Source organism: Ochotona princeps, chromosome 6 (assembly GCF_030435755.1).
Source record: "Ochotona princeps isolate mOchPri1 chromosome 6, mOchPri1.hap1, whole genome shotgun sequence".
Classification (NCBI taxonomy): Eukaryota; Metazoa; Chordata; class Mammalia; order Lagomorpha; family Ochotonidae; genus Ochotona; species Ochotona princeps.
The window spans coordinates 74,659,653-74,686,358 of NC_080837.1; the positions used below are offsets into that span (position 1 = coordinate 74,659,653).

General features: G+C 49.1%; 1 protein-coding gene across 2 annotated transcripts in view; it reads left to right on the forward strand.

The window, feature by feature from the left end:
• The window catches only part of CYFIP1 (cytoplasmic FMR1 interacting protein 1), a 75,124-nt gene that overhangs the window by 47,112 nt on the left and 1,306 nt on the right, over positions 1–26,706 (forward strand). For both annotated transcript variants that reach the window (XM_058666500.1, XM_004597608.4), the window contains exons 18-30: positions 286–382; positions 2,268–2,344; positions 2,439–2,547; positions 3,399–3,518; positions 8,867–9,066; positions 12,115–12,202; positions 17,468–17,611; positions 18,447–18,537; positions 21,012–21,142; positions 22,870–22,942; positions 23,697–23,791; positions 24,429–24,667; positions 24,885–25,032. In XM_058666500.1, the coding sequence (XP_058522483.1) occupies positions 286–382; positions 2,268–2,344; positions 2,439–2,547; positions 3,399–3,518; positions 8,867–9,066; positions 12,115–12,202; positions 17,468–17,611; positions 18,447–18,537; positions 21,012–21,142; positions 22,870–22,942; positions 23,697–23,791; positions 24,429–24,667; positions 24,885–25,032 (1,612 nt within the window). The remainder of the gene's footprint in view (positions 1–285; positions 383–2,267; positions 2,345–2,438; positions 2,548–3,398; positions 3,519–8,866; positions 9,067–12,114; positions 12,203–17,467; positions 17,612–18,446; positions 18,538–21,011; positions 21,143–22,869; positions 22,943–23,696; positions 23,792–24,428; positions 24,668–24,884; positions 25,033–26,706) is intronic.

Sequence of the window (26,706 nt, forward strand, 5' to 3'; positions counted from 1 at the left end):
GCCCTTGTCTTCGTGTGGTGTCGGTGAGCGTGGGAGCCTCCGTGGGCTCAGCTGCCAGGCCCTCCCCGCGCAGTCCCTGGCCCAGGCAGATGTACACAGGTGTAACCACCAACAGCTCTGGGCGGGGACAGACTTGGATGTCTAAAGCAAGAACTTGGGTTATCACATGGGGGAGGAAGAAAGCCAAGGTATATTTTCTGCAGAGGCGGCGGCTGCGGGCTGCGTGTGCGCAGTGTGGGAGGGCTGGCAGGTGGCAGTGGCCACCACCCCTGTCCTCCTCCACAGGTACGTCCTCTATTCCCTGGACCTGTACAACGACAGTGCCCACTACGCGCTCACCAAGTTCAACAAACAGTTTCTCTACGACGAGATTGAGGCAGAGGTGAGGGCTCTGTTAACACCACTCCTGTTCATCCCCCTGGAGTTGAGTTTCCTTTATCATTTCCTCTTTCTCTTGAGTTGTAAAGGGGTTAAACTTTCTTTCAAATACAAGGCAGCATATCCTTTAAGACTTACACATTGCTACTGGAAAGTCAGATTTACGGAGAGAAGGAAAAAGGCAAATGATCCTCCATCCGCTGATTCACTCCCTGAGTGGCCGCAATGGCCAGAGGCAAGCCAATCCGAAGGCAGGAGCTGGGAGCCTCCTCTCGGTCTCCCACATGGCTGCAGGGTCCCAGGGCTGTAGGCCATCCTCACCTGCACCCCTCCCCCAGGCCACAAGCAGAGAATTGGATGGGAAGTAGAGCAGCTAGGACATGAACTGGCACCGATATGGGATCCCAGCACCTGCAAGGCAAGGACCTTAGCCAGTAGGCTACTGTGCTGGGCCCACAAAGCAGTTTTCAAAAAAGTTTTATTTTAAATTGTTTTTAAATCATTTGCAAAAGGGACTCTACACAGAGTCCCCAAATTCTCACAAAGTGTTGGGGCTGAAGCTAGGCTACCAGAAACTCAAACCAGGTCCTGCACATGGACCCTGGGAACCCAGTCATTTGAGCCCTCGCTGTGGCTTCTCAGGGAAGCAAGGAAGTGGAGCTGGGAATCAAACCTGCGCCCTGGGATGTGGGATCCAAGCTGTTTGGTCATCAGCTGGACCCCTACCCCACAGCAGTGTGAGCAGGAACAGGAGCTCCTCTCTGAGCCCCTGTGTGCATATGTGATGAAGGGAGGATGTGCCTTCTCTCCAGCCTCCGGGCAGCCTCGGGCAGCCTCGGGCCGCCTCCTGTTACCTTTGCACTGTTCTTCATTCTTCTGGTTCTATAACGGCTGAAGTTCTTGGAACATGGTGTTTGGTTTGCTCTGACATCTCCAAGTCTGACTGCTGCAGGTGGTGGAAGGTGCCTGGTGCACATCCACACTGCCACAGGGAGTCATGTCCAGTTTCAGATTCAGGAGAGCATTGAACCTCTGAAAATTGCTGAGTGTGTGTAGGCCTTCCTCCGGGTCCTCGTGAACACCCAAATGTATTTCCCCAGGGGCCAGAGACGTCCCCCTAGCTCTGCCCACCTGGGGCCCAGGCCCTCTTTCCTCTGAGCACATTGTTGTCATGGTTCTCTGCTGGGGCCAGCGTCATCTGCATGAGAGAGTGTGGCTGGAGACCTCTGACCAAGTTCACCCGAGTGCCTGCTGGCTCCCTGAGCAGCAGCTCCCAGGAACAAGCTGGAGGCAGCAGCTGCTTTTCGGGGAACCCCAGGTGCACATGAGCCCCTTGGGAGCCCGTGACAAGGACAGGCTTTCCCACATTCTTGTGCATTTAGGAGAGTTTTTCTTCCTCGGTGTGGATAGGCGTGATGTAATTTCCAACGGCTGTGTAATGACCATGCCATAATTTACTTCACGTGCTCTGGTTGGATAGTGAGATAATTTCTCTAAGAAAAGCCTTAGTTAACTTAGAAGGTTTTGTTGGAGTGAGGGTGAGTATTTGGCGCAGCAGGTTAAAGCTGCCGGACAGGAGAGGGAAAGGCCGGTTCACATCCCCTCTGCTCTGCTTCGGATCCAGCGCCCTGCTAACGTGCAGCCTGGCAGGCAGTGGTAACAGCTCGAGTGCTGGGTTCCCGCCATCCGTGTGGGAGACCGAGGTTGAGTTCCAGGGCCTGCCTTCGGCATTTGGGGAGCGAACCAGTGGATGGAAAATGGGTCTCCTTTTGTCTGTCTCCTCTCTCTGCCTTGCAAGAAAAAAATTTGAAAAGCTGACTGTTTTGAATTGGGGTGTTTGATCTTGGCATGGGAAGTCAAAAGCTAATGTGTGCTTTCTTTTTCTCCAGGTGAATCTGTGTTTTGACCAATTTGTTTACAAGCTGGCTGACCAGATATTTGCATATTATAAGGTGATGGCAGGGAGGTGAGTTACCTGGTTTGATTTTAATATGAAATCTTAGACCTTGTGACATTTCTAAGTTTTCTGACAAGTGGAAAATGACCTGTCTCCTGTCCAGTTTGCTTCTCGATAAACGGTTGCGATCAGAATGCAAGAACCAGGGCGCCACGATCCACCTCCCGCCCTCTAATCGCTACGAGACGCTGCTCAAGCAAAGGCACGTGCAGGTGAGGCAGCGTCCTCCGGGCCAGCCCGGGTGTGCTCGGGAACGCTGGGCCTCCCCATCACTCTAGATGCCAGTGTTTCTGGGTGTGAGATCTTAAAGACAGTTTCTGTTGGGTACCCTCGAGGGAGATTTGCAGCTCTACGTACCTGTCCCTGAGCTGGCTGCCAGGGACAGGTATGGCTGGTGGTAGGGAGTGAGGATATGGCGGGTCAAGCCACAGACCAGAGCAGAGCTTTATAGGAATAAAGGTGAGAAAGCCTTCTTAGACCTTCTCTGGATCAGGGTGAAGAATGCGGAGATGCACTGTGCTGGGGCGGGCGGTTAGCTTAGTGGTGAGCGTGCCCGGGTAGCACTCCCAAGGCTGCTTCCTGATTCCAGCCCGCTGCTGTGTAGACTCTGGAAGGCAGTGATGATAGCTCGAGTAGTCACATCACAGCCATCCACGTGAGAATCCTGGGTCAAGTTCCTGGCTCCCCGCTTCTCTCCGTTGGCTGGCTATTACAGGCATTTGAGGAGTGAACCAGCAGAATCTATAAATAATAACAAATATATCCAGAAATGTCCAGTCCTGGCTGGCTGGATTGCACGGGAGTGGGCAGAGTGGCTGAGCGCTTTCCCTCCCTCTCTGCCTTTCACGTAAAGCTTTTCAAGTTCCATTCCAGGAAAGCAGTGCATTTGCTTAGGATACTGAAGTTTCTCATTTTGGCTAAAATGTCTCCAGCTCCGAGTGCAGGAGTCTGTCTTTTGGAGTAGGTTTCAGGGAGACGCCCTTTTCTCTGCCCTGTTTGCTGATTGACACTCCCAGGGTTTTCCCGGTTCCTCTTGCTGACGTGACCCACCCTCTTTCCCCAGCTCCTTGGCAGATCCATAGACCTCAACCGTCTAATTACGCAGCGAGTCTCCGCGGCCATGTACAAGTCTCTGGAGTTGGCCATCGGGCGCTTTGAGAGTGAAGACTTGACATCCATTGTGGTACGTGCTGGGGCTAACTGCGCTTTTTTTTTTTTTTAAGATTTATTTTTATTGGAAAATCAGATATACAGAGAGGAGGAGAGACAGAGAGGAAGATGTTCCATCCAGTGATTCACTCTCCTAGTGACCGCAATATCCAGTGTGCCGCTCCAAAGCTGGGAGCCAGGATCCTCCTCCAGGTCTCCCGTGGGGGTGCAGGGTCCCAAGGCTTTGGGCCGTCCTCTCCTGCTTTCCCAGGCCACAAGGAGGGAGCTGGATGGGAAGTGGAGCTGCCAGGGTTAGAACCGGTGCCCATATGGGATCCCGGTGCATTCAGGGCGAGAACTTTAGCCGCTAGGCCACGGTGCCACGCAGCTGGGCCCTGCACTTTTGTTCTTTCCGATACATTGTCACCGTGTCTGACTCCTGCATGGACCTATGGGAAACAGGCACTGGTTGTGCTTGGCACATTTCCAGATATCTTATGTAGTATCTCCTCTGTGTGGTCACAATTCTAAATAGATTTCAAAGAGTAATCCCAACTTTGAATAAATTAGGCATAATGAATTATATCTAATTATGGCAAAAGTAGCATGCATATTCAGTAACACAGTTGTATTTTAGTAGCAATGAACTTATGGGGAAAAAAATTGTGCCAATAATCAGCAAAAAAAGGGTACATTTTCGGAAGTGAACCCAATGTGATTAAGCTTATCCAACAAAATTGTGCAAGTTCCAACACAGGTTGACTTCAATGTGTCAAAAGAGAGCAAAGACCAGTAGTCAAGATGGCTTTTCCAGCTAGTGCACAGATCTGATATACTCACTGCTGGATTCTATATAGTAGAATTTGGCAAAATAATTCTAATGTTGTTTGCTGCTGCTGTTGTTGATTTTTTGTTTCTTTTGAAATAAACTGCCAAGGTTACCCACTGCGAGCACTGTGAGGGAGACCCAGGCCTGTCGGAGCCACATATGCTCCAGCAAAAATAGAACTGTGTGGCCTTTTGTTTTTCAAAATCAGGAAAGAGGAAAAGCTGGCGGAACGGAACAGACTAGAACAGCATGTTTCAACTGGAAAGGCAGACTCGTAATCTTGCTCTGGTGGTGAGCCGTTCTGTGTGGAAAGAAAGAGCAGAAGGTTCTGTGTCAGACTCCCACGCTGACTCAGGGGAAGATGCGGGGGCTCAGCGCGGGCCACAGTCCCAGTGGAGACCACCAGACAGCTGCATCACCCAGTAATCCCAGATGACACCAGGCCTCAGAGGGGGCAGTCCTTCCAGCCACGCACTCAGGGAATCAAGCCACTTTTCCCTGGCTTTTCTGCCTGCTCTTGGCTCGGACTAGCGGGGGGCAGCCTGAGTAAGCATGGCCTGGGCATCAGACTCCTGGGAGAAGAGAGACAGTGCAGAGCTCTGGGAAGTTAGCAACCTCACATGATGTTACAAACAGGATGGGACTCCAGTACATGGCTAGTTCTCTTGGGGATATCTGCTGGGTTCTGGCAGCTAGACAGCAAATCTCCAAATCAGACTAGAAGTTGCCACTGTTGCTTTGTGCTAGGGTCAAAGACAAAGGAAATGAAGCAGAGTTTCTTGGGATTATTAGAAACCACAAAACAGAATCAAATAGATTTTTTAGATTTAAAGTGCACCGTGTCCTTGATGAGTCTGTAGTTAGTTACATTCTGGATAAGAATAAGGAACGGAAAAATAGGGTATTAGAAAAATATCTAAACCAGGGATCAGGGGAAACTGGTGCAACAAAATGAACATAAGGAGTGTAGGACCCAGTACAAACATAGTGGGGGCCTGCAGGCGAGACAGGCACCCAGGCCTGGTCTGTCTTGGTCAGTGTCATGAGGCTTCTCTTCCCCTCCATTCAAGTTGCTCCAGCTCAGGAGTTCGATGGGCACAGTGATTCTGGCCAGACCTCCCAGGTGAGGGCCTGCAGCCCTCCTGCAGGTGAGGCTCAGTGAAGGGCTTCCAGGGCTGCCCATTCCGGCTGTGGGGATTTTGTGATCCTTGGGCCAAGCCGAGCTCCCCACGCCACATGGGGTGCTGTCTCTGCCCGGCCCCATGGAGTTCATGGAGCCCAGCATGATGGTTTCAGTTCCCATTGTTGTTCATCAGTCATGAACTGTGGGGAGTCAGTGCCTTTTTTTCTTTTTTAGTAAGATTTATTTGAAAGGTAGACTTACAGAGAGACAGATATCTTCCACCCATTGGTTCACCGCACAAATGGCCATAACAGCCAAAGCTAAGCCAATTCGAAACCAGGAGCCAGGAGCTTCTTCTGAGTCTCCCACGTGAGTGCAGGGTCCCAAGGCTTTGGGCTGTCCTCAACTGCTTTTCCAGGCCACAAGCAGAGAGCTGGATGGGAAGTGGAGCTGCTGGGATTAGAACCGGCGCCCATATGGGTTCCCAGCGCATGCAAGGCGAGGACTTTAGGTGCTAGGCTATTGCATTGGGCCCCAAAATTTTTTTAATCTAGAAATACAATCATTGAAAAAAAAAGTTTTGAAAGACAGATGCTGAAGTTCATGAACAAATTAAAAGCAAAACATAATTTCAAAGATGAAGACAACATGGCAAGATGATTGATAATGACTGTGGAGAAATGAAAAGAGAGAGGCTGGGCTTTGTTGGCACAGTGGCTAAAGCTGCTGCCTGGACACCCACACTCCATATCCTAGTGTCTGGTCTGAGTCCCAGATACTCCACTCAGACCCAGCTGCCCATTAATGCATGGGCCACCCATGATGGTTGAAGTCCTTGGTTCCTGGCACCTACATGAGCTCCTGGCTCCTGGCTTCACTCTGGTCCAGCCTTCACTGTTGTGGGCATTTGGAGAGGGAGCCACAAATGGAAGATCTCTTTCCTATGTTTCTACTATTCAAATTTAAAAAAAAAAAAAGAAAAAGAAAAAGACAACAGGAAATAATGTAGAAGCTAGACTGGAAAGAACCAACATACATATTATAGGGATTCCTGAAAAAAGGAAACCAAAGTAATTGAATGGAAGAAAAGATAAAATTTGTGTTTCATAAAAAGTCATAACACTGGGGCCAGTGCCGTGGTTGAGCGGGTAAAGCTGGGGCCTGTGGCACCGGGACCCTGTGTGTGTACTGAACTGAGTCCCAACTTCTCCACTTGTGACTCAGCTACTTAATGGGCCTGAGAAAGCTGCAGAAATAGTCCAAGTACTTGTGGGAGACCAGAGAAGGCTCCTGGCTCCTGGCTCCCAACTGGCACAGTCCCAGCCATTTGGGCAGTGGACCAGTAGCTGAGCTGGAGATCTCTCTCTCTCTCTCTCCCCCCCGCCCCTTTAACCATGCCTTTCAAATAAATGTTAAAGGAAAGAAGAGATTGATAGAATGGATGATAGCATGAAAGTGGAGATGACCCCATTCGACAACAGTTTTCTGCCTTCGCAGCGGTGGGCAAACGTTTACATACCATTCTTGTGTTTCAGTAGTTTAGTAAAGTACAAAATGTACTGTATATGTTGTTATGAAATAGACTTTGTGCGGGGTGGTTTTGTGTTAGCACATTTAAGGACACAGGCTAAGCTACGATACGGGTCAGGTTAGGTGTACTGAGAGTATTTTCTCCTCAGCCTGGTTTCAGCCCATGATGGGGCTTCTGGGATATAACGGCCTCAGTGCGGGTTGACAGCACGCATCATGTCCCTGGGTAAGCCGAGACACTGAGAAATGGTGCTGGTACAGGGGTGGGCTTCAAAGAACAAATCCTTGGCCTTTCTGAACAAAGCAGTCCGGAAGAGAAAGATGTGATTGCCCTATGCTTGCCAGCACAGCCTGGCAGAGGGGTGCCAATCAAGGCTTTTGCACCCAGCCCGATTGTTGTTTCCGGAGCAGGGCTGTGGGCAGGTGGCGATGGACACGCAGGGATTCAGGCAGATGGTCCACGGCCGCAGCCTGCGGAACAGGGGCCGCCTCAGCAGGTGGCCAGGGGCACGTCACACACAGCCCACGTGGCTGTGCTGTGTGGAACAGCGCTTTGCTTGTTCTTTCCCAGAACTAAACAGGTTCAGACCCTAGTTCCGGGCCCTCATGTATCCATTGTGATTGATGCAGTATGGTTTTGATTAAAATCATTGGTCAGAGCTTTTAACTCAGACCAGAGCTTTTATTTATTTATTTATTTATGTACACACATATACATACATATATATACATATTTTTAAAGGATTTTATTGTGGAGCTGGCATTGTGGTGGAGCTGGTTCAGCCATCATTTGTAATGCTAACATCCCATGTGGCTGTGGGTTCAAGTCCTGGGTGTTCCACTTCCTACCCAGTGCTCCGCTAACATGCTGGAGACAGCAATAGGAAACTGAATGGGCCTCTGCCACCCACAAGAGGGACCCAGAGGAAGTTCCAGGCTCCTGGCTTGGGTCTGGCCCAGCTTAGGCCTTTGCAACCGTTTGGAGAGTGAACTTGCTGATGGAATATCTTGTCTCCTCCCCCCCGACTTTGCCTCTCTCACTCTGTAACTCTGCCTTTCAGATAAATCAATCATTTATAAAAGTGTTACCAATTATTTAAACATTATTTGTTTTGAAAGGCAAAGTGATAGAACATGTTTTAAGTACGTAATTGCAAATTCAATAATAGTTATTAGAAAAGAAAAAAGCAGTGAGGGAACCTATTTCAGATAAGATGTTTAGGTAACCCCGACTGCCGCTCTGATGCGTGATCCACGTGACCACGCTATGGAATTATGGAGATGGGGCTTTGCTGTTCTTTCTCTTGGGACAGAGGCTAAGTTACAGGCTGTGTCTCCCACTCAGCACCTCTCAGTTGGGGTCAGCCACATTCTAGCACTGGCTGCCTCATTGGACAGACCTAGACAAGTCCTGAGCGAAACCTGTGAGAACTTGCGAGGGGCCTTGGGACCTTCTAGCCAGCTTCAGCCCAGCACGTGCGCCAGAGTACCTCCAGGTCTTACAGGGGGAGCAGGCTGCCCAGACAACCTGGGGAAAAGCAGCAGCCAGCCCTGTGGTGCCGTGGGAGGTGGGGAGGTGCTGAGCTTAGATGCTGAGTCACTGGGAAATGGTGATGGGAGGAGCTGACACAGCCAAGTGGTCCGTGCCCTGCGGGGTGACGAGAGGGCAACTGTGGACAGTGTGGAGGGCACTCCAGTGGGCCTTTGAGGTTGTGATGAGCAAGCTCCCATCTTCCAGATGGTCTTGGCATAACATGCTGGGCGCTGCTCAGCCTCCACTGGGTGGTGGGTCCTCCCAGGGACTGCACAGTTGGGGTGGAGAATGGAGGCGTAGTGGCATGGGAGCCTCTTCCACGTGGCCCAGTGCTGACCTCATACCCCCATCTCTGTGATCCTTTAGGAGTTAGACGGCCTGCTTGAAATCAACCGCATGACCCACAAGCTGCTGAGCCGCTACCTGACGCTAGACAGTTTCGACGCCATGTTCCGGGAGGCCAATCACAACGTGTCGGCTCCCTACGGGAGGATCACCCTCCACGTCTTCTGGGAGCTCAACTATGACTTCCTGCCCAACTACTGCTACAACGGCTCCACCAACCGGTGAGCAGGCTCCTGGCCATCTCTGGGCGCCTGCCCTGGAGAGCAGTGCCCTATGTAGGATGTTCCCAGAGGCCTTCCATGTCTCTGCCTGGCCGCTTCCTTTCTCATGTCCAGCACCATCTGACCCTCCTATTCCCTTCCCTTCACAAGTCCTTAAATAGGTCACCAGGCATGTCCCAGGGGAGACCAAGTGGACCACAGCTGGGGCCTGGGCGGGGCACCCACCTAGGGCTCTTGCTTGTGGTTCAGAATGGATCTGAATACATGTGGGGTGTGGCAGCTGAGGCTGGGCTGCCTGTTGCAAGCCTGCGGGAATGTTGCGGGGTGTGGGTGGATGGGTCACTTACACGCTCTCCCATCCTGCTGCCATCTTACTGCTCTACTGGAAGAGATGAGGAGGCGGGCTTCGTGGGTGCAGCTGACACCCCAGTACCATGTGGGTTAGCCTCCTAATACTGGCCAAGGTTTGGGGAACTGAGGTTTGCTCTCCTGCTGAGCTTGTTGGCTCTCCTGTGTTGTGTGCCAGGGACACTCGGGTGTGGGGTGTTGGAGGGCACCCCTGGCCTCACCATGGGTCCCAGCAGCCCAGGAGGCAATGAGAGCACCCAGGACAGTGCCTGGCCCCCTGTGTCTGCATTTGTGTGCACGCGCATGCATGCACATGTGTGCCAGGAGCGCTGTGAGAGTGTAAGTGTTCTTACTCTGCTGGGGGGATTAGCCCACCTGAACAGGCTGCTGACGTTGAGGCTGGGGGTTTTCTGTCACAGAGTGAAGGATGCTGAGCTCAAGGGCTGAGGCAGGAGGGCTCATCCTGTGGCCCACTCGTGCCTGCCATTGCTGCTGCTCTTTGGGACTCGTGGGTATCAAGATTGCATTTTGTGTGGAGACAAGGATCAAGCCCTTTGTGCGTTTGCCAGACAACATTTTTTTTGTAATTATGCTATTTAAAATTTTCATTAACAGCTTTGTAGAAAACAGGCCACGAGCTTTTCATTTCGCTTTTTGGGGGTAAGCGTTTGGCATCTAGCAGGTCTCTCGCAGTTCTGTGTGTCAGGCAGCCCTCCTGACTCTCGCAATGGCTGACAGACACCCTCAGCCAGAGGCAAGTGACAACCCAGCCGTGGGCTCCAGAGTCGCAGGTGGCTCCTTCACCTCACCTTCCTCAGTGACCCCCAGGCCTGGCTGCATCTGCTCCGTGGAAATTAGAGCCGAAAGACAACTCCTTTTCATTACATCACTTAAAATTTTTAGATGATTTTGTGAGTGTATTTGAACAAAGACAGAACTGGAACAGAGCAACGCTGTGCACCCACAGTGGCGAGGGCTGCACTCAGGTCAGAAGCTGAGCCCTCCAGCTGCTCTCCTCCATGACCTGAGCTTTCCCTGCCGCCAACCAGGGTCTGCTTTAGCAGGAACCCAGAGTCAGGAGCCAGGGCCGCTGGAACAGGTGCAAGCTCATGAGCATGCAGAGGCATACCTACATGTGCACATATACCCATACACACATGCAGATCACACAGCCCTGTGCACAGTTAGACTCTCACATACAGGATCGACACACATGTGTGCAGACAGCACAGCCACGCTATCACATAGCACACTGACCCAGCAATACCCACAAGCATATCACTTCTTTATTTACTGAAGTACAGTATGAGTCCATTCAGTCTGTAGGATTAAAAGGCAAGTCGGTGTGTCTTCTTTATTATACTTCTTTGTAAAAGTCTTACTTCTTCATATGTAAGACATGTTCAAAGCAGAACCCTTCTGCTTTGAAGACCTTAGCCAAGATTGCTATTTCTGCTTGAAAAATTGACCATTTGTGTTTTTTGACGGCCCTTAACCAATCACCAAATCATCCCTTAGTGCGCAGGTTCATAAATCCCTAAGTTGGCTTGTTCTTTCCTGGTTGGCCCGTGATGGGTGAGCGGAGCGGCGCGGCACCCTGCTCGCGGGTGGGCTGCTGTTGCTGAGTGCGCGTTCGCTGCCGGTTAGTACAGGCTGGGATGGGTCCAGGGTGGTTTTGCTCATGCTGAACCAGACTGTCCTGGCTTGGAGACTGTTCCCAGGAAAACAGTCACTGCATGGTCTCATTTTGCATCCTAAACTTCAGATATATTTATTGCATTTCAGAGGATTTGCATCTGATTTGTTCTATAATTCATTTGTTAGAACTTTCTTATTTTTTTTAATGATTTATTTATTTTTATTGGAAAGGCAGATATACAGAGAGGAGGAGAGACAGAGAGGAAGATCCTCCGTCCAATGATTCACTCCCCAAGTGACAGCAACAGCCGGTGCTGTGCCAATCCAAAGCCAGGAGCCAGGATCCTCCTCCAGGTCTCCCACGCGGGTGCAGGGTCCCAAAGCCTTGGGCTGTTCTTAACTGCTTTCCCAGGCCACAAGCAGGGAGCTGGTTGGGAAGTGGAGCTACCAGGATTAGAACCAGCACCCATATGGGATCCTGGCACATTCAAGGCAAGGACTTAAGCTGCTAGGCCACACCGCCGGGCCCAGGATTTTCCTATTTGGTAATTATGTCGGCTAACTGGAAAGATTTAACAGATAGTTAATACAAAAACTGTGAATTTTATTTATTTATTTATGGATATGTATATATATGTATATATTTATATATGTATATATATGTTTCTTTATGTGTATATATATACACACACATAAAGGGCTTATTTTTATTTGAAAGATTCACAAAAAGAGGAGATTTTCCATTTGTGGTTCACTCCCCAAATGGTCACAATGGTTGGAGCTGGGTCTGTCCAAAACCCAGAACCAGGAGCTGCTTCTGGGTCTCCCGTGTGGCTGCAGGAGCCCAGGACTTGAGCCATCGTCCACTGCTTTGCCAGGCTGTTAGCAGGGAGCTGGATGGGAAGTAGAGCAGCTAGGACTCCAGCCGGCACCCATGTGAGATACTGGCACTGTAGGTAAAGGCTTAACATATTAAACTGAAACATTAGCCCAAAAGGTTCTTAATTCCAAAGAACTACCATTAAATTTGATTTTCTCTTTTCCTTGATCTTTCTTGTTTAGGTTTGTTCGGACAGTATTACCATTTTCTCAGGAGTTTCAGAGAGACAAACAGCCAAATGCACAACCCCAGTATTTGCATGGGTCCAAGGTAGGTTCTGTGTGTGTGTGTGTGTCTCAGTTTCTAATGAAACATTTTTAACCTTAATGTTTTAAGTAGGTTTAATTCAGATCCATTAAGTTGCAGTGACTTTAAGTGTATCATGCCATATCTAAAATGTTGTTTTTCCTTCTATTGGTATTTGATGCTCATGTCATTAATGCAATTGAAAAATTGCATTACTTTGTTAGCTTGTATTGGTGAACAGAAATTATTCACTCCCCGGCCCCAGGCCCACCCTAACCCTCTGGTTTTGGATTAATAGGACATGTGGGTGTCAGGGTATGTCTGGTCTCCTACCTGGAATTAAAATATGTGAGATTGTTAAGTAACTTAAATGTCTAAAGACGCGGAGCTAGAACAGTGTGTGGCGAGCGTTTCTGAGACTGGGCCAGGCTGCTAGCCACTGGCAGAGGTGAGGGAGGGAGGTGGGAAAACAGCGTAGCCAGCCTCTGTGTGAGTGGCAAGCAGCAGGAGACCGCTGACACCCTTGCCCTAGTGAGAGGGGGCAAACACCTGGGCCCAGGGGCCTGATGCGCAGTGGTGTGTGCTGGGACCTTAACTCAGTCAGCCCTTCCCTGACCGTTAGTTTTGCCTCTGGATTCAGCCAGGTATGGATCAGAAATACTCAGGGAAGACAGAAGCTGTGTGTGTGCAGAGCAGTGCAGACTTGCTGTCATTAATTCTTGCACTGCACCACAGCTACATACACATCGCTTTGCTCGAGTGAGGTGTTGTAAGTCATCTTGAGATCTCCATGCTGTTTTAAGGGAGGGGCTTGAGTTCTGCACATCGTGGTGTCCGCAGGAATCCTGGAACAAGGGATAATGGCATTTAAAGCACTCAGTTCAGTCAGAGGAGATGTGAAGAGACTGGTGAGATGAACAGAAGTTTCAGAACTAATAAGTAAAATGAGAGCCAACATCCAGCCATACTGGTTATTGAAGAGAAATATGACAGCAGTAGGAATTATTTTGTTCCTCAGGTGGCAAGAGGTTGAAGTGCCCGGCTCCTCCGGTGCAGAGCAGTGCTGGGGACACCCCTGGGCCCTGGGCCTCTGAGGGGCACACACCTGCACTCCCCGAGGGAAGCTAAGCCCTCACGGGAGAAATGAGTTAACACAAAATGAGCTCTGACAGCCGTACTCCTGGGACACTGCCTATCCCATCTGCCAGCTGCTCCTCAGGAGCTGGGCATGTCAGGTTTGTCATAGTTCCATCCACATGTGTTGGCATGTGAGCAGTTGGCACATGAGCCTTGTGGGGTGACAGAGGGCAAACACCTGCACCCTGCCCCAGACTGCGAGGGACAGGACACTGCTCCACTGGGCATCACAGGTGACGCCAGAGTCGTGGGGGTGAGGGCACAGCGGGCAGGATTGAAGAGGACAGACCTTGTCCCGTGTGCTGGGCTGAAGCTGAGTCCGCTTTGTAAGAACTCGGTGACGTTGGTTATTATGTGCTGTCAGGCTGTCTTTGCAGTTCCCTGGCTCACCCAGCCGACATCTGCCCAGCGTTCACTGTATTCCCAAGTGCCCCTGGTCTCCATCCAGGAGTGGTGTTCACAAAGGGGCTTCAGGAGGGAGCCCCCAGCCCACGACCCACCATTAGAAAGTTGGTCCAAACAAGGAGGACAGTGTTCCCGGGAAATAAGGGATTCAGGCTTCCTCCCCTGTGCCTGTGGGTTGCTGTGTCTGCCCCTGACCTCTCATTGTGGGGCTTTCCCTGTGGCACCTTCCTCAGAAGATGGTGAGAAGTGCAGCACGTGTTGCTGCTGCTGCCACGCAGGCCCCATGGTCGCAGAGACCCCTCCCTCAGCTTGGGCTCTGTGCACCCCTGTAGAAGCCATCTCTTTGAAGATTCTAGGATTGTAATAATAATTGTTTATTGGAAATGCACAGCTGCAGAGAATGGGGGCACAGAGAGGTTTTCCATTTACTGGTTCGCTCTCCAAATGGCTACAACTGCTTGGCCTTGGCCAGACCAAGGCCAGGAACTTCTTCCAGGTCTCTCACGTGGATTACAGGAGCCCAAACACTTGGGTTATCTTCCTCTGCTTTTCTTAAGCTGCTAGCAAAGAGCTGGATTAGAAATGGAGCATTTGGAACATGACCCAGTGCCCACTGGGGATGCCAGGATCACTACATCAGCTCTGCAGATATGTGTCTGGTGCACTTTATTTTGTTGCAGTTGTGATGATTTTATCTTTTTTTTAAATTGTTTTGTTTTTGTTATCTTTACATGGTTGGTTGGGCACAAAGGGTCTAAGGCTACAGGAAAGTGGGTAACACCATGTTTCCACATTAATATTATTTCTGTATCCTAGGTAAGGGGAGAGATTAAGGGAGAAGCCCGACCCAGGCTCCCACGTATCCCAGTTCCCCTATGTGGGGCATGCTCTGAGGGTCCTGCCCATGCAGTTTTGATGGTTCAGCAGTTCTGAATTGCTGCCAATCTCACCGTTCCAATCACGATGAAATCTCTTCAGAATCCACTGGCTGACATAGTCTCTTCATGGTTGGGGTTTTGAGATCAGCAGTTCAGTTGGAGGGATCCCCAAAGAAACTTCATCTAAGGTTATCCCAGCCCTGATTCTTGTGTGTGAATGCCAGTACAGGGTCCAACACAGTCCATCACCCCAATCAGCTTATGCACATGCTGGTGGTTGCAGTCAAGCCTGATTCTGCCCAGCAGATGATCTTATCTTTGTGATTAGGAGTTATACAGGAACCTAAATTTAAAATTCATTTTTTTTAATGAGTGATGAATATATGTGGGGCCTGGGTTATAGTGTAGAGGCCTAAGCTGCCACCTGCAATGCTAGCACCCCCTGTGGCACCAGTTTGAGTGCTGGGTGCTCCACTTCCAGCTCCCTGCTAATGTGTCAGGGACAGCAGTGGAAGATAGCCCTAGGCCCTTGAAACCACGGGGGAGAGCTGGAAGAAGCTGCCGGCTCCTGCCTTTGTCCTGGTCCAGTCCCAGCGGTTGTGACCATGTGAACCAGCAGATACACAATCAGTCAATCTCTCTCTCTGACTACAAATAAAGAAGTCTTTAATAATGAACCAGGGCTAACGTCTGATGGGAATGAAACTGACTTTGGTGAATGATCCATTTATAATCCGATGTCGGTTCTTTGAGAATGTTACCACTGAGCAGTCTGCTGTTCTGACTAAAGTGCACACCCTCCTGAGCACGTTACTCATGCTCCTTCTCCTGAAAGGCAAGTAAGATTGTCCTCAGTTCCCAGAGGAAGGCACGCGGCTGTCTGGAGCGGTGAAAGGGCCCAGGTGACACAGTGAGGGTGCCTTCAGGCTGGGGGAGCCTCTGCCTCTGCAGCCGCCGCCGTGCAGCCGACTAAGAGCTTCCCTCCTCTGAGTACTGGGCCAGGTGAGGTTCTGCTGCTTTGAGGAGGAGTTCACCCGCCTCGAGTGCTGCAGTCATATCCGCTGCTGATAACTCTTCTCTTTTTGGAGCGTCTGGGCTGTGTCCACGGGGTTAGGGTGAAGAGCTGGGGACGGGCTGTGTCTGAGGCACTGGCTCCTCTAACAGCCAGTCAACTCTGGGAATGCTTTAAGGAGGCTGTGAGAGGAGTGGTGTGTCTAAGCTCATGATCAGATATGGTTCTTTGAAGTCCAGTGGTGGTTTTAGGGGTTGGTCATGGGATGGGCAATTGACAGGGTGTCCTGTCTTTAATGTTATCCGACATGGTTTAGTTTAATACTTTACAGTTTTGATGCGGATTCTGTTCTCAGGATCCCATGACCACCCACACATCTGGTGGCTGGCCAGGAAGAACTCACAGCAATCAGTGCTATTTGTGACTGCATTTTATTTTACTTATTTTTAAAGATTTATTTATTTATGGGCCTGGTGCAGTAGCCGGGTGCCTGAAGTCCTTGCCTTGCATGTGCCGGGATCCCATATAGGTGCCAGTTCTAATCCCAGCAACCTGCTTCCCATCCAGCTCCCTACATGTTGCCTGGGAAAGCAGTCGAGGATGGCCCAAAGCCTTGGGACCCTGCACCTGTGTGGGAGACCTGGAAGAGGCTTTTGGCTCCTGGCTTCAGATCGGCTCAGCTCCAGTTGTTGCAGCCAGTTGGGTAGTGAGCCAGCAGACAGGAGATCTTTCTGTCTTTACTTCTGTCTGTCTGACTTTCCAATCAGTAATTTTTTTTAGTACAAGGCATGATCATCGAAGGACGAGAGAACACATCTTGCGCTACCCTGGCTTTGAGCGTGTGTGCTCATACTGCTAGGTGTTGCGCTACCCTGGCTTTGAGCGTGTGTGCTCATACTGCTAGGTGTTGCGCTACCCTGGCTTTGAGCGTGTATTCTCATACTGTTAGGTGGAATATTCCATATGTGCCCGTCACATTCTGTTCGTTGATGATTTTACTTTTTCTCTGTTGTTGCTGATTTCCTGTCTGTCTGGTTAAGTGCTGAGAGGGACATTGAAGTTTGCAAGTGTAACTGTGACTTTTTCCTCTTCTATGAGTTTGCCTCAAATATTTTGAAGCAAAATATTTGGTTTTTCTTTTTTGTCATTAAAAGATACCCATTCTTTGACTTCCATTCTGAAGTTTTCAAGCAGCGTATCATTAAGCTTTATTTTTCATCCATTCTGCCAGTTTTTCCTTAACTGTCTTTAAACCACTTGTATTTAATATCTTCACCATGATATAATTACTAAGTGTTAGTGGCCATGAAATAGTCACCAAGACAGATCATACCCGAGCTGTAAAAAGCTCAACAGCATGAAAGGAGTTGAAATCATACAGAGTGGAACACGGTGAAGTTAAACTGGAGTCAGTAACAAAGAGGTAACAAAATTCTCCAGGTAGTTGAAATTTTTTTTTAGCATTTTTTTTAATTTTTATTAATTATTTTGCATTATGTGACAGTTTCATAGGCTCTGGGAATCCCCCCACCCCTCCCCCTCCCCTCCCCCCTGGTGGATTCCTCCACCTTAGGTAGTTGAAATTTAACACACTTGTAAATAATCCATGAATCACAGAAAGTCTCAAGGAAAATGTTACCAAAAAAAAAAAAAAATTGAATGAAAATGTGAACATGGCAGAATTTGTGAAGTGCAGCTAACAAAGGGACATTGGTGAGGTATCCTTGTATTTCCAAGTAAATTCACAGGGTCGGTCCTCCTTGCAAGGGTGCTGTGTGTATTACATCCATCTCCCACTGGGATTCTTTCCTGCCCACATGTACAGAGACCACAGTCACACTCTGCTGTGTTCCTCAGGCTTTGAACCTGGCCTACTCCAGCATTTACGGCAGCTACAGGAACTTCGTGGGGCCTCCACACTTTCAGGTCATCTGCCGGCTGCTAGGCTACCAAGGCATTGCTGTGGTCATGGAGGAGCTGCTGAAAGTCGTCAAGAGCCTGGTGAGCTCCCACTGGGAGAGCTTTCTTTGCCCGCCCTGAGGTCGTCAGGGTCAGCCAAGCGAGGAGTTCTTGCTGTTGTCTGGACTGATTCTTTTATAGATGTTCATTTAGTTTCAAAATTATAGAAAGCTTGATTTAGCTTGTGGCCATGTGTCGCTTGATTTCTCCCCCATCTTCCCTACTTCCAGAGAATGGCTCCGTGTTATTTTAACTGATACAGAAAAGGCTTTATCTCCACCCCCACAGTGCCTATCTTATAAGAAAGTACTATTCTGTGCAAAAGCAGACTCTACATTTTCCCAGCCTTGGCATTGACCATGTAGGTCAAAAATAAAAAATTAATGAGAATTTAGATGAATTCGACCATAGGACTCTAGATCCTTTGCAAGCCTTGCTGGGAACTCAAGCCGCGTGAGGGCTGGCTGTGCTCCCATACACTTGGGAGCATGGTCAGGATTCTTGGCCTCACCATGGCTGAGTGTGATGGCAACATGGTCCTCACAGTTGCACCACATCCAACAGAGGCACTCAGAAGGCATCCTCTGGGAGCTGCCAGCACTCATCAATTGGTGATGCTTCTTCAGAGGTGCCACGTAGTATCCAGGGTTTCCCACCTATTCCCTCTTGAGGGTTGTTGTGTTTTAAATGTTTGTGCCTGGTAGGAAGATGCTTGATGCAAGCTGTGTTCTCTTCCCTCAAGTGGGTGTTCACTCCCCAACCAAAGTGACTGTGTGGTCCTGGGTGTTTCTGCAAGACTCCTTTGCGGAATGTGCACCAGTCACAGCCCGCGATGAGAGCAGAGGCCGGTAGCTGATGCAGCCTGTGTCTCCTGCAGTTGCAAGGCACGATCCTGCAGTATGTGAAGACGTTGATGGAGGTGATGCCCAAGATCTGCCGCCTGCCCCGGCATGAGTACGGCTCTCCTGGTAAGCACAAGTGTTTCCGGGCCAGATGGGAACGTGGTCCCCTGACGTAAAGGGAGCTTCTGGTGATGTCCGTGGAGGAGAGGGTGAGGTCAGTCAGACCACAGTGAGGGAAATCAAGCGGAAATTCTTGAGAGGCATTGGGAGGAGACAGGAATGTCCCAAACCACATCCTGACTTAATAGAACGAGAAGTTGAATCTTATAGCCAGAAGCAGATTCTGTTTGCAACTATGGAAGCTGAAGGAGCCCTTGAAGTCCCAGCAGGTATCAGACACTGAGCAGTGAAGGAGCCCGGAATCTCCAGCTCCCCGCCCTCAGAAGTGGTCCACCAGAGTGAGCAAGGAGCTCAGTCACTGGGTCCTATTGCCCTGCTGAGCTTGTGGGACTCAGCCTCAGGGACAGTTCCATGGAAGTGGACATTGGTTCTGACCCTACTCATCACCTCCTCTCCCTCCTTGGAGTCCCCTCTCGGTCTAGAAGACATCCCCACTGGCTCAAGCCTGTGTTGGGTTCTGGCACAGAGGTGTTCTGCAGGTCCACGTAACTGTGGGCGAATGATCTGAGGCTGTCCAAATAAGTAACTCGTGATCTCATGACGTATGAAATTGACTCGGGGATTCTTTGTCACTGAACGAACCTGCTTTATCTCCTACTTGGTGGAATACACTTGAAAATCAGACAGTAGGATGTTAACTTTGTTGTGTGACTTGAGTCCACATGTGAGTCACCACAGAGACCTGACAGGCAGTCCACTGGTGTGGCCAAGCTCCCAGGTGTGGCCTGGCTCCACCCAGGACTGTTGTTAGTATTTGAGGAGACAGTAAAGTATCCCGTTCAGCCACCATGTGGTCCTTCCTTAGGAGAATCTCAATCTTACTTCATTTCTGGGGCCAGTGTGATAGCCTAGTGGCTAAATCTTAGCTTTGCATGTGCCAGGATCCCATATGGGTGCTGGGTCATGTCCTGGCTGCTCCACTTCCCATCCAGCTATCTGCTTGTGGCTTGGAAAAGCAGTACAGGATGGTCCTAAGCCTTGGGACCCTGCACCCATGTGGGAGACCCAGAAGAAATTCCTGGCTGCTGGCTTTGAATCAGCTGAGCTCCAGCCATTGTGACCACTTGGGGAGTGAACCAAGAGACAGAAGATCTTTCTCTCCATCTCTCCTCTCTGTAAATCTGCCTTTTCAATAAACATAAGTTAAGTCTTTAAAAAAAGTTCAGTTCATTGTCATGAAATAGATATATTCATTTGTGATGCTGGGATAATACAATGTATATATCCTGACTGGAGAAGGAAATTCCTATTTTAAACATTTACTTATTTATCTGAAAAGCAGTGTTATAGAGATGGAGAGACATAGAGATCTTCCATCCACTGGGTCACTCCCTAAATGGCTGCAGCAGCCAAGGCTGAGCAGGCTGGAACTTCATCCGAGTCTCTCACATGGGTGGCAGAGACCCAAAAACTTGGGCAGTCTTCTGTTTATCGCAGACCATTAGCAGGGAGCTGGATCAGGAGTAGCTAGGACACAACCCGGCACCCCTACAGGATACTGGTGTCACAGGCAGCAGCTTTACCCACTGCGCCACAACAGCAGAATAAGGGAATTTTTAAAGTTGAGGAGGCAATTTTCTAGACTAAGCTCACGAGAGACACCGTTGTATAGCCGGTGGCCTGGAGAGCTCCCCTTGGGGGAATTGTGTTGGGGGATGATGCAGGTGTGTAGGAACATTCACCCCACCCAGAGGGGCTGCACAGGCAGGAACTAAACAGGGAAGCCAAGAATGAGACCACGTAGTAGGCACTGAGGTGGCATGGGCTGTGCTGAGGAAGGGACTGACTTCCCAGAGGCAGGCATATAAGTCCTTGGGCTGGCATACTCCAGTGTGATTTATTAGGGTGAGGCGGTTCGAATCTATGGCCTCTCCATGGGTGGTTTCGCCCCTTCCGTGTGTTCTACATTGACCACAACCATGAGAGTCGACTTGATTTTTGAGTGCATTAGTACTGCATCAACAGAACAATGTAGGAAATCCTGGCTTGCTCTATGATCTTTGTGCAGGACCTTCACAACAATCCGTGTCCTGCTCTGAGCCTGGGGGAGGGGACAAGGGTGTAACTTTCTCCGTTGTAGTTGCAGGGTTTTAGAGTTCATTTCCTTCCGTGTGTGTGAAGGGACATTGAATTGTATCACACACTTGGTCATCAGTGGGGATGGCAGTGAAATCTTTTTTTTTGTGATGTAGTGATATTTCCCATTGCCATCATCTTCTCTAAGGATACTGGATTGATCCAGCACAGGTTGGCATTTTCCCAGATGATGAGCATGCCACCATTCCAAGGAGGAAGCTGGATTCAGGAAGTCTTGGCGAGCCCCACACCTGAGCATGCTAACAGCGTCAGAGGCAGGTGCTCTGGTGTGAGTCATAGCTGCGCTTCACAGCTTCCACTCACCCTGCTACCTGCTCTTGCAGGCATCCTGGAGTTCTTCCACCACCAGCTCAAGGACATTGTGGAGTATGCAGAGCTGAAGACTGTGTGCTTTCAGAACCTGCGGGAGGTGGGCAACGCTGTCCTCTTCTGCCTGCTCATTGAGCAGAGCCTGGTGAGTGCTTGACCCAACCCCCGCAGCATGTCCAGGTGACTTCCTGCCACTAGTGCAAGGAAAGCAGACTTGACTGAGTAGTTTAGTAGGGAGGATGGAAGTGTAGAGCACCGTTCCTTTCTCATGGCTTACTTTGATTTGGATGTGTTGCTGACGACTGAGAAGTAAAAACGTGATACAGATGATTATTTCAAGGATGTTTTTCTTTGTGAACTTTGCGAATGTTCTGTGATATTTTCACTGTCTAAACTGAGACATCTAATGTGTCTGTAAGATAATATGGAAGGCATTACTGCCCAGGAGAGGCTGCTACAGAGATGGAAGTGTCCCTACCTGGGGCTAGTGAGCGCTTGAAGTATGGCTCAATGTTATCCAGAAAACCGTTTTTAAATTTTATCGAAGTTTAAACTTAGGTAGCACATTTGCAGACTAGAGTGAATACCTGGGATTCCTCACTTTCTTGACTGCCTCCTCTGACCTGATGCTCTGTCCTCTGCACCTCACATCAGCTGACAGCTTACAGACTTCAAGCCTAGCGAGCACTAACTAGTGTGCTACACAGCCCCAGTCTGCCTTTACCTTATGACTAACATGGAGAGTATCTTCAGTTGGTCACTTGCTATTTTTTTTTTCCCCTGAAAAATGCACCATTTGTCTTTTGTGCAAATGATTTATGGAAATTCAGATGATTCTGTGCAGATAATTATGGAAGTTGAACTTTTATACATTACACACATGGCAAACATTTCTTCCCCTTGAACCTCATCTTTTTATTCTGATCAAATGTTCTTAATTTGAACAATCTTTTTCTAAAGGGCTTTCATTTTTGTTATTTTTAAAGATTTATTTTATTGGAAAGTCAGATTTATAGAGAGAAGAGAGAAAGATTTTCCATCCGCTGATTCACTTCCCAGATGGCCACAATGACTGGAGCTGAGCTGATCCAAAGCCAGGAGCCGGGACCTTCTTCCAGGTTTCCCATGTGGGTATAGGGACCCAAGGCTTTGGGCCGTCCTGTTTTCCCAGGCCACATTAGCAGGGAGCTGGATGGGAAGTGGAGCAGCTGGGACTTAAATGGCACCTATGTGTCATGCTGGCACTCCAGACAGTGGCTTTACCTGATACATCACTGGCCCCCATGAGTTATGTCTTGACTTTTTGATGGCCAAGTCTTTGTTAAATCCTTCATTTTATCTTGATGGATTTCTGACATTGTAGGATGGGTATGAGTAGGAGGCCCTGCTCGTCTTCTGCCTGCCCTGTAAAGAATCACCTCAATCGGTAGAGGCCCTTCCTCATGTTCTTTAAGATTCTCACTGTCCTGTTCTTGGCTGTTTGGGCTCATGGTGGCTTTCTAGGGGTTCTATACACTCTGTAATATGTGTATTATCTGAAGAATACTCTTTTTGAAGAATGCTCATTAGGACTTTGTGGAGAATAGTGAGGTCTTGCTATATAAAATGTGGTTGAGACTGGATGAGGGAAGGTCTGCCCAACTAGTGAATCCTGGATGGCAGTCCTCCATCTTCAACCCCAATCCTCACTGATGTCCAAAATTTTTTTAAATTACTAAAAATTCAGTTCTTCAAGTGTACTAGCCCACACTCAGTAACCACCCTTGGTTGAGTGGCTACTGCAGGGTTAAGAGATACTTAACACTTCCATCATCCCAGAGTTCCCTCTTCCCAAGATAGAATTCTGACATGACCTTTTTTCCTTCGCCCTAGTCTTTGGAAGAAGTATGTGACTTGTTACATGCAGCCCCTTTCCAGAACATCTTACCACGTGTCCACGTAAAAGGTGAGCTGTGTTTATAGTATGGACCAGGGGTTCAGGGTGTCCTTTGCAGTGTTTAGTTTAGGCAAGTGTTCACTGAGCTTGATGTCTGGCCAGTCAGAACTGGGAATAACAGGTGAGTACTCGCTACCTAACTAAATGGATGTTGAACACTTGAGCTGCTTATGGCTAAAACTGTAGCTTTCACAACAACTTAGGAACAAGAATGGCCAGGAGATGCTGACAGTCACAGTGGACAATAAAGAGGTTCCTTGTACAGTTCTCTGCTGCTGATTCTATTTGGAATCTTCAGTTAAAAAAGCAAAAAACTGGACAATCAGTTCTCTCAGTTTGAATTAAAGCTTCAAATGGGTCACTTCTACGAAAGAATTGTTATTTTTAAGATTTGATTGGAAAGGCAGATCAGATTTATGGAGAGACAGAGACAAAGATGATCTGTCCTAGTTCGCTCCCCAAGTGGCCATGATGGCTGGAGCTGAGCCAATCTGAAGCCAGGAGCCAGGAGCTTCCGGGTCTCTCACACGGGTGCAGGGTCCCAATGCCTTGGGCCATCCTCCACTTCCTTGCCGGGCCACAAGCAGGGAGCTGAGAGAAGTGAAGCAGCTGGAACACAACCATTGCCCATATGGCGTCCTGGTGGTTGCAAAGCTAGAATTTAGCCACTGAACCATCACACTGAGTCTGAAAGAGCTTTTCAAAGAACCTCTAAACATCTTAAAAATCTCCTTAATATAATGAATTCTTTCTTCTCCTTCAGAGGGAGAGAGACTTGATGCAAAGATGAAGAGGCTGGAATCCAAGTATGCCCCTCTGCACCTCGTCCCCCTGATCGAGAGGCTGGGCACTCCTCAGGTAGTGTGCTGTGGCTGGAAGGGTTGCAAGTTGGGTTTCTTCTCTCAAGGTGTCATGGTCAGGAACAGCCTGGAAGGCTTCCTGAGGCAAAATGGGCTAGCTGGTCACTTGGGCCTTCCTGTCTCAAAGGAGGTTACAGAGTTTAAGTGAGCTGAAGACAGCAAAGGGTTTAGTACATCACTTGGGCCTACGACATGCCACAGTAAATGTCACTGGTTGTTGCTGTGGTCCATTCCTTTACGGTGGATAATGAAGGCGGCAGAGTTACCAGGTTAGTTAAGCCTGGCACTGTTGCCACCTTGGAGCTCTTTGTGGTTGGGGCCGTCCTGTGCATTGTAGGGGACTGAGCTCCGTTCCTCATCTCCACCCACTGGATAAAAGGCCACGTTCTCACACCCAAATCATGTCTCTGGATACTGTCAGATGTCTCCCACAGGCAAATGACGTCCTGAATATGAACTGTATTTTTAGTCTTACAAGCCATAATAGTAATTGCTGATTTAAGTTGACTTTTTCTTCTGTAAATCCTCTTCTTTAAGCTCAGTCTGTAAACAGGCAAAGCTGTAGTAGTTTAGTCTCAGCATTCTGGCATTCTGCTGAGGGCCTTTTAACATTGCTCTGCTTTTGTTTTCTGCAGCAAATTGCAATTGCGAGAGAGGGAGACTTGCTGACCAAAGAGCGCCTCTGCTGTGGCCTGTCTATGTTTGAGGTCATCCTGACACGGATTCGAACCTTTCTGGATGACCCTATCTGGCGTGGGCCTCTGCCTAGCAACGGAGTCATGCATGTGGACGAGTGTGTGGAATTTCACAGGCTGTGGAGTGCCATGCAGTTTGTCTACTGTATTCCTGTGGGGACACATGAGTTTACGGTTGAGTAAGTATGTGCTGTGACGCTCTGGAGTGGAGTGGGTTCTAGGAGTGCAGCAACTGCCTGCGGAGGCTCGCTCAGGCAATGCAGGAGAGGTGTTTTCCCTTTCCCCTGGTGAATCTGGTGCTTCCCTTGGCTGTGGGGGCAGACAGGGCAGTGGTATCTTGGTCTCACTGATGTGTGGACAGACTTCCATTTTATTCCATTTTATTGCTTCTTCCAGGCAGTGTTTTGGTGATGGGCTCCACTGGGCTGGTTGTATGATCATTGCACTTCTGGGGCAGCAGCGGCGCTTTGCTGTGTTAGACTTCTGCTACCATCTGCTTAAAGTCCAGAAACATGATGGCAAAGACGAGATCATCAAAAATGTGGTATGTGAATGTTTGCAGCAACTTACTTCCTGAAGTGTTGTATCTCAGTAATGAACCACCATCTGAAACTTCCCTTCCCTGAATGAATTTAGGCAAGCAGAGCAACGCAACAGACAAAATACTAATTGTTCTGTTTTCAACATACATTACTTGAAATGCATCATTTCTTACCTTGCAGTGTTTTCAGTTTTTTGCCATATGATTCGTTTTTTGGCTTCCCAAAGTGTACTTTTTTAAACTTTCTAAGCTGCTTTCTGTCAAGAATTCCTTAAAATCTAGAAAATTCTCAGCTATTATCTTAAATATTTTAGCCATTTTCCATTCCCTTCTGTAAGGACTTCAATTAGACGTATGCTAGTCCCGCTCGTTCTGTTTTCCACATGCCAGTTTTCTCTGGCTCCTGCAACATCACAGGCTTAACAGCTGGATCTCACAATTCCTGTCAGAAATCTGGGTCCAGTAGTGCTGGCTCCTTCTGAAGGCTCGTTCACGTAGGTGCCTATGATCACAGAATGGGGGTGCTGTTTCAGGTGGACTGTTACTGTGCCTTTTACCTGTTACCCAAGCTTCCCCTATGACACTGGTTGAGCTGTCTTGTAATCTGGCATTCACTCCTGCTCCAGAAAGCCCAGCGAGTCTCGAGATAGTCCTATGAAAACAGGAGTGATTCTACCTGAGGAGACTCCCTGGGTCTTAGAGTTTGCAACCTTCACCACATCTGCCCAGTCTCTGTGGACAAGTAAGGTAATACACTCATGGTTGCCAAGGTTAGGCTTGGGCATTGTTGAGGGAATAGTTTAGTGTCTAAGCCTCTACTTCTTTGACCAACTAAGATACAGCATTTTTTTTTTAAGATTTTTTTTTTTAAAGATTTATTATTATTGGAAAGCTGGATATACAGAGGAGGAGGAGAGACAGAGAGGAAGATCTTCCGTCCGATGATTCACTCCCCAAGTGAGCCACAATGGGCCGGTACGTGCCAATCCGATGCCGGGACCAGGAACCTCTTCCGGGTCTCCCACACGGGTGCAGGGTCCCAAAGCTTTGGGCCATCCTCTCCTGCCTTCCCAGGCCACAAGCAGGGAGCTGGATGGGAAGTGGAGCTGCTGGGATTAGAACCGGCGCCCACATGGGATCCCGGGGCTTTCAAGGCGAGGACTTTAGCAGCTAGGCCATGCCGCTGGGCCCTAAGATTTGTTTTTATTGGAAAGGCAGATAGACAGATCTTCCATGTGCTGATTCATTCCCCAAGGGGTCACAACAGCTGGAGCTGAGCTGAGCTGATCCTGGAGCCCAGAGCTTTTTCTGGGTCTGCCATGCGAGTACAGGGTCCAAAGGCTTTGGGCCGTCCTCGATTGCTTTCCTGTGCCACAAACTGGGACTCTGGTGTATACAAGGTGAGGACTTTAGCCACTAGGCTACCACGCCAGGCCCCACCCCATTTTCTTTAAGATATATCTTACTTATATTGGAAAGGCAGATTTAGAGAGAGGAGAAGCAGTGACAAAGATGATCCATCCGCTGGTTCACTCCCCAAGTGGCTGCAACGGCAGAGTGAATCCAGAACCGAGAGCTTCTTGCAGGCCTCCCATATGTTGGGTGCAGGGACCCAAGGCTTTGGGCTCTCCACTAGTGTTTTCCCAGGCCACAAGCAGGGAGCTAGATGGGAAGTGG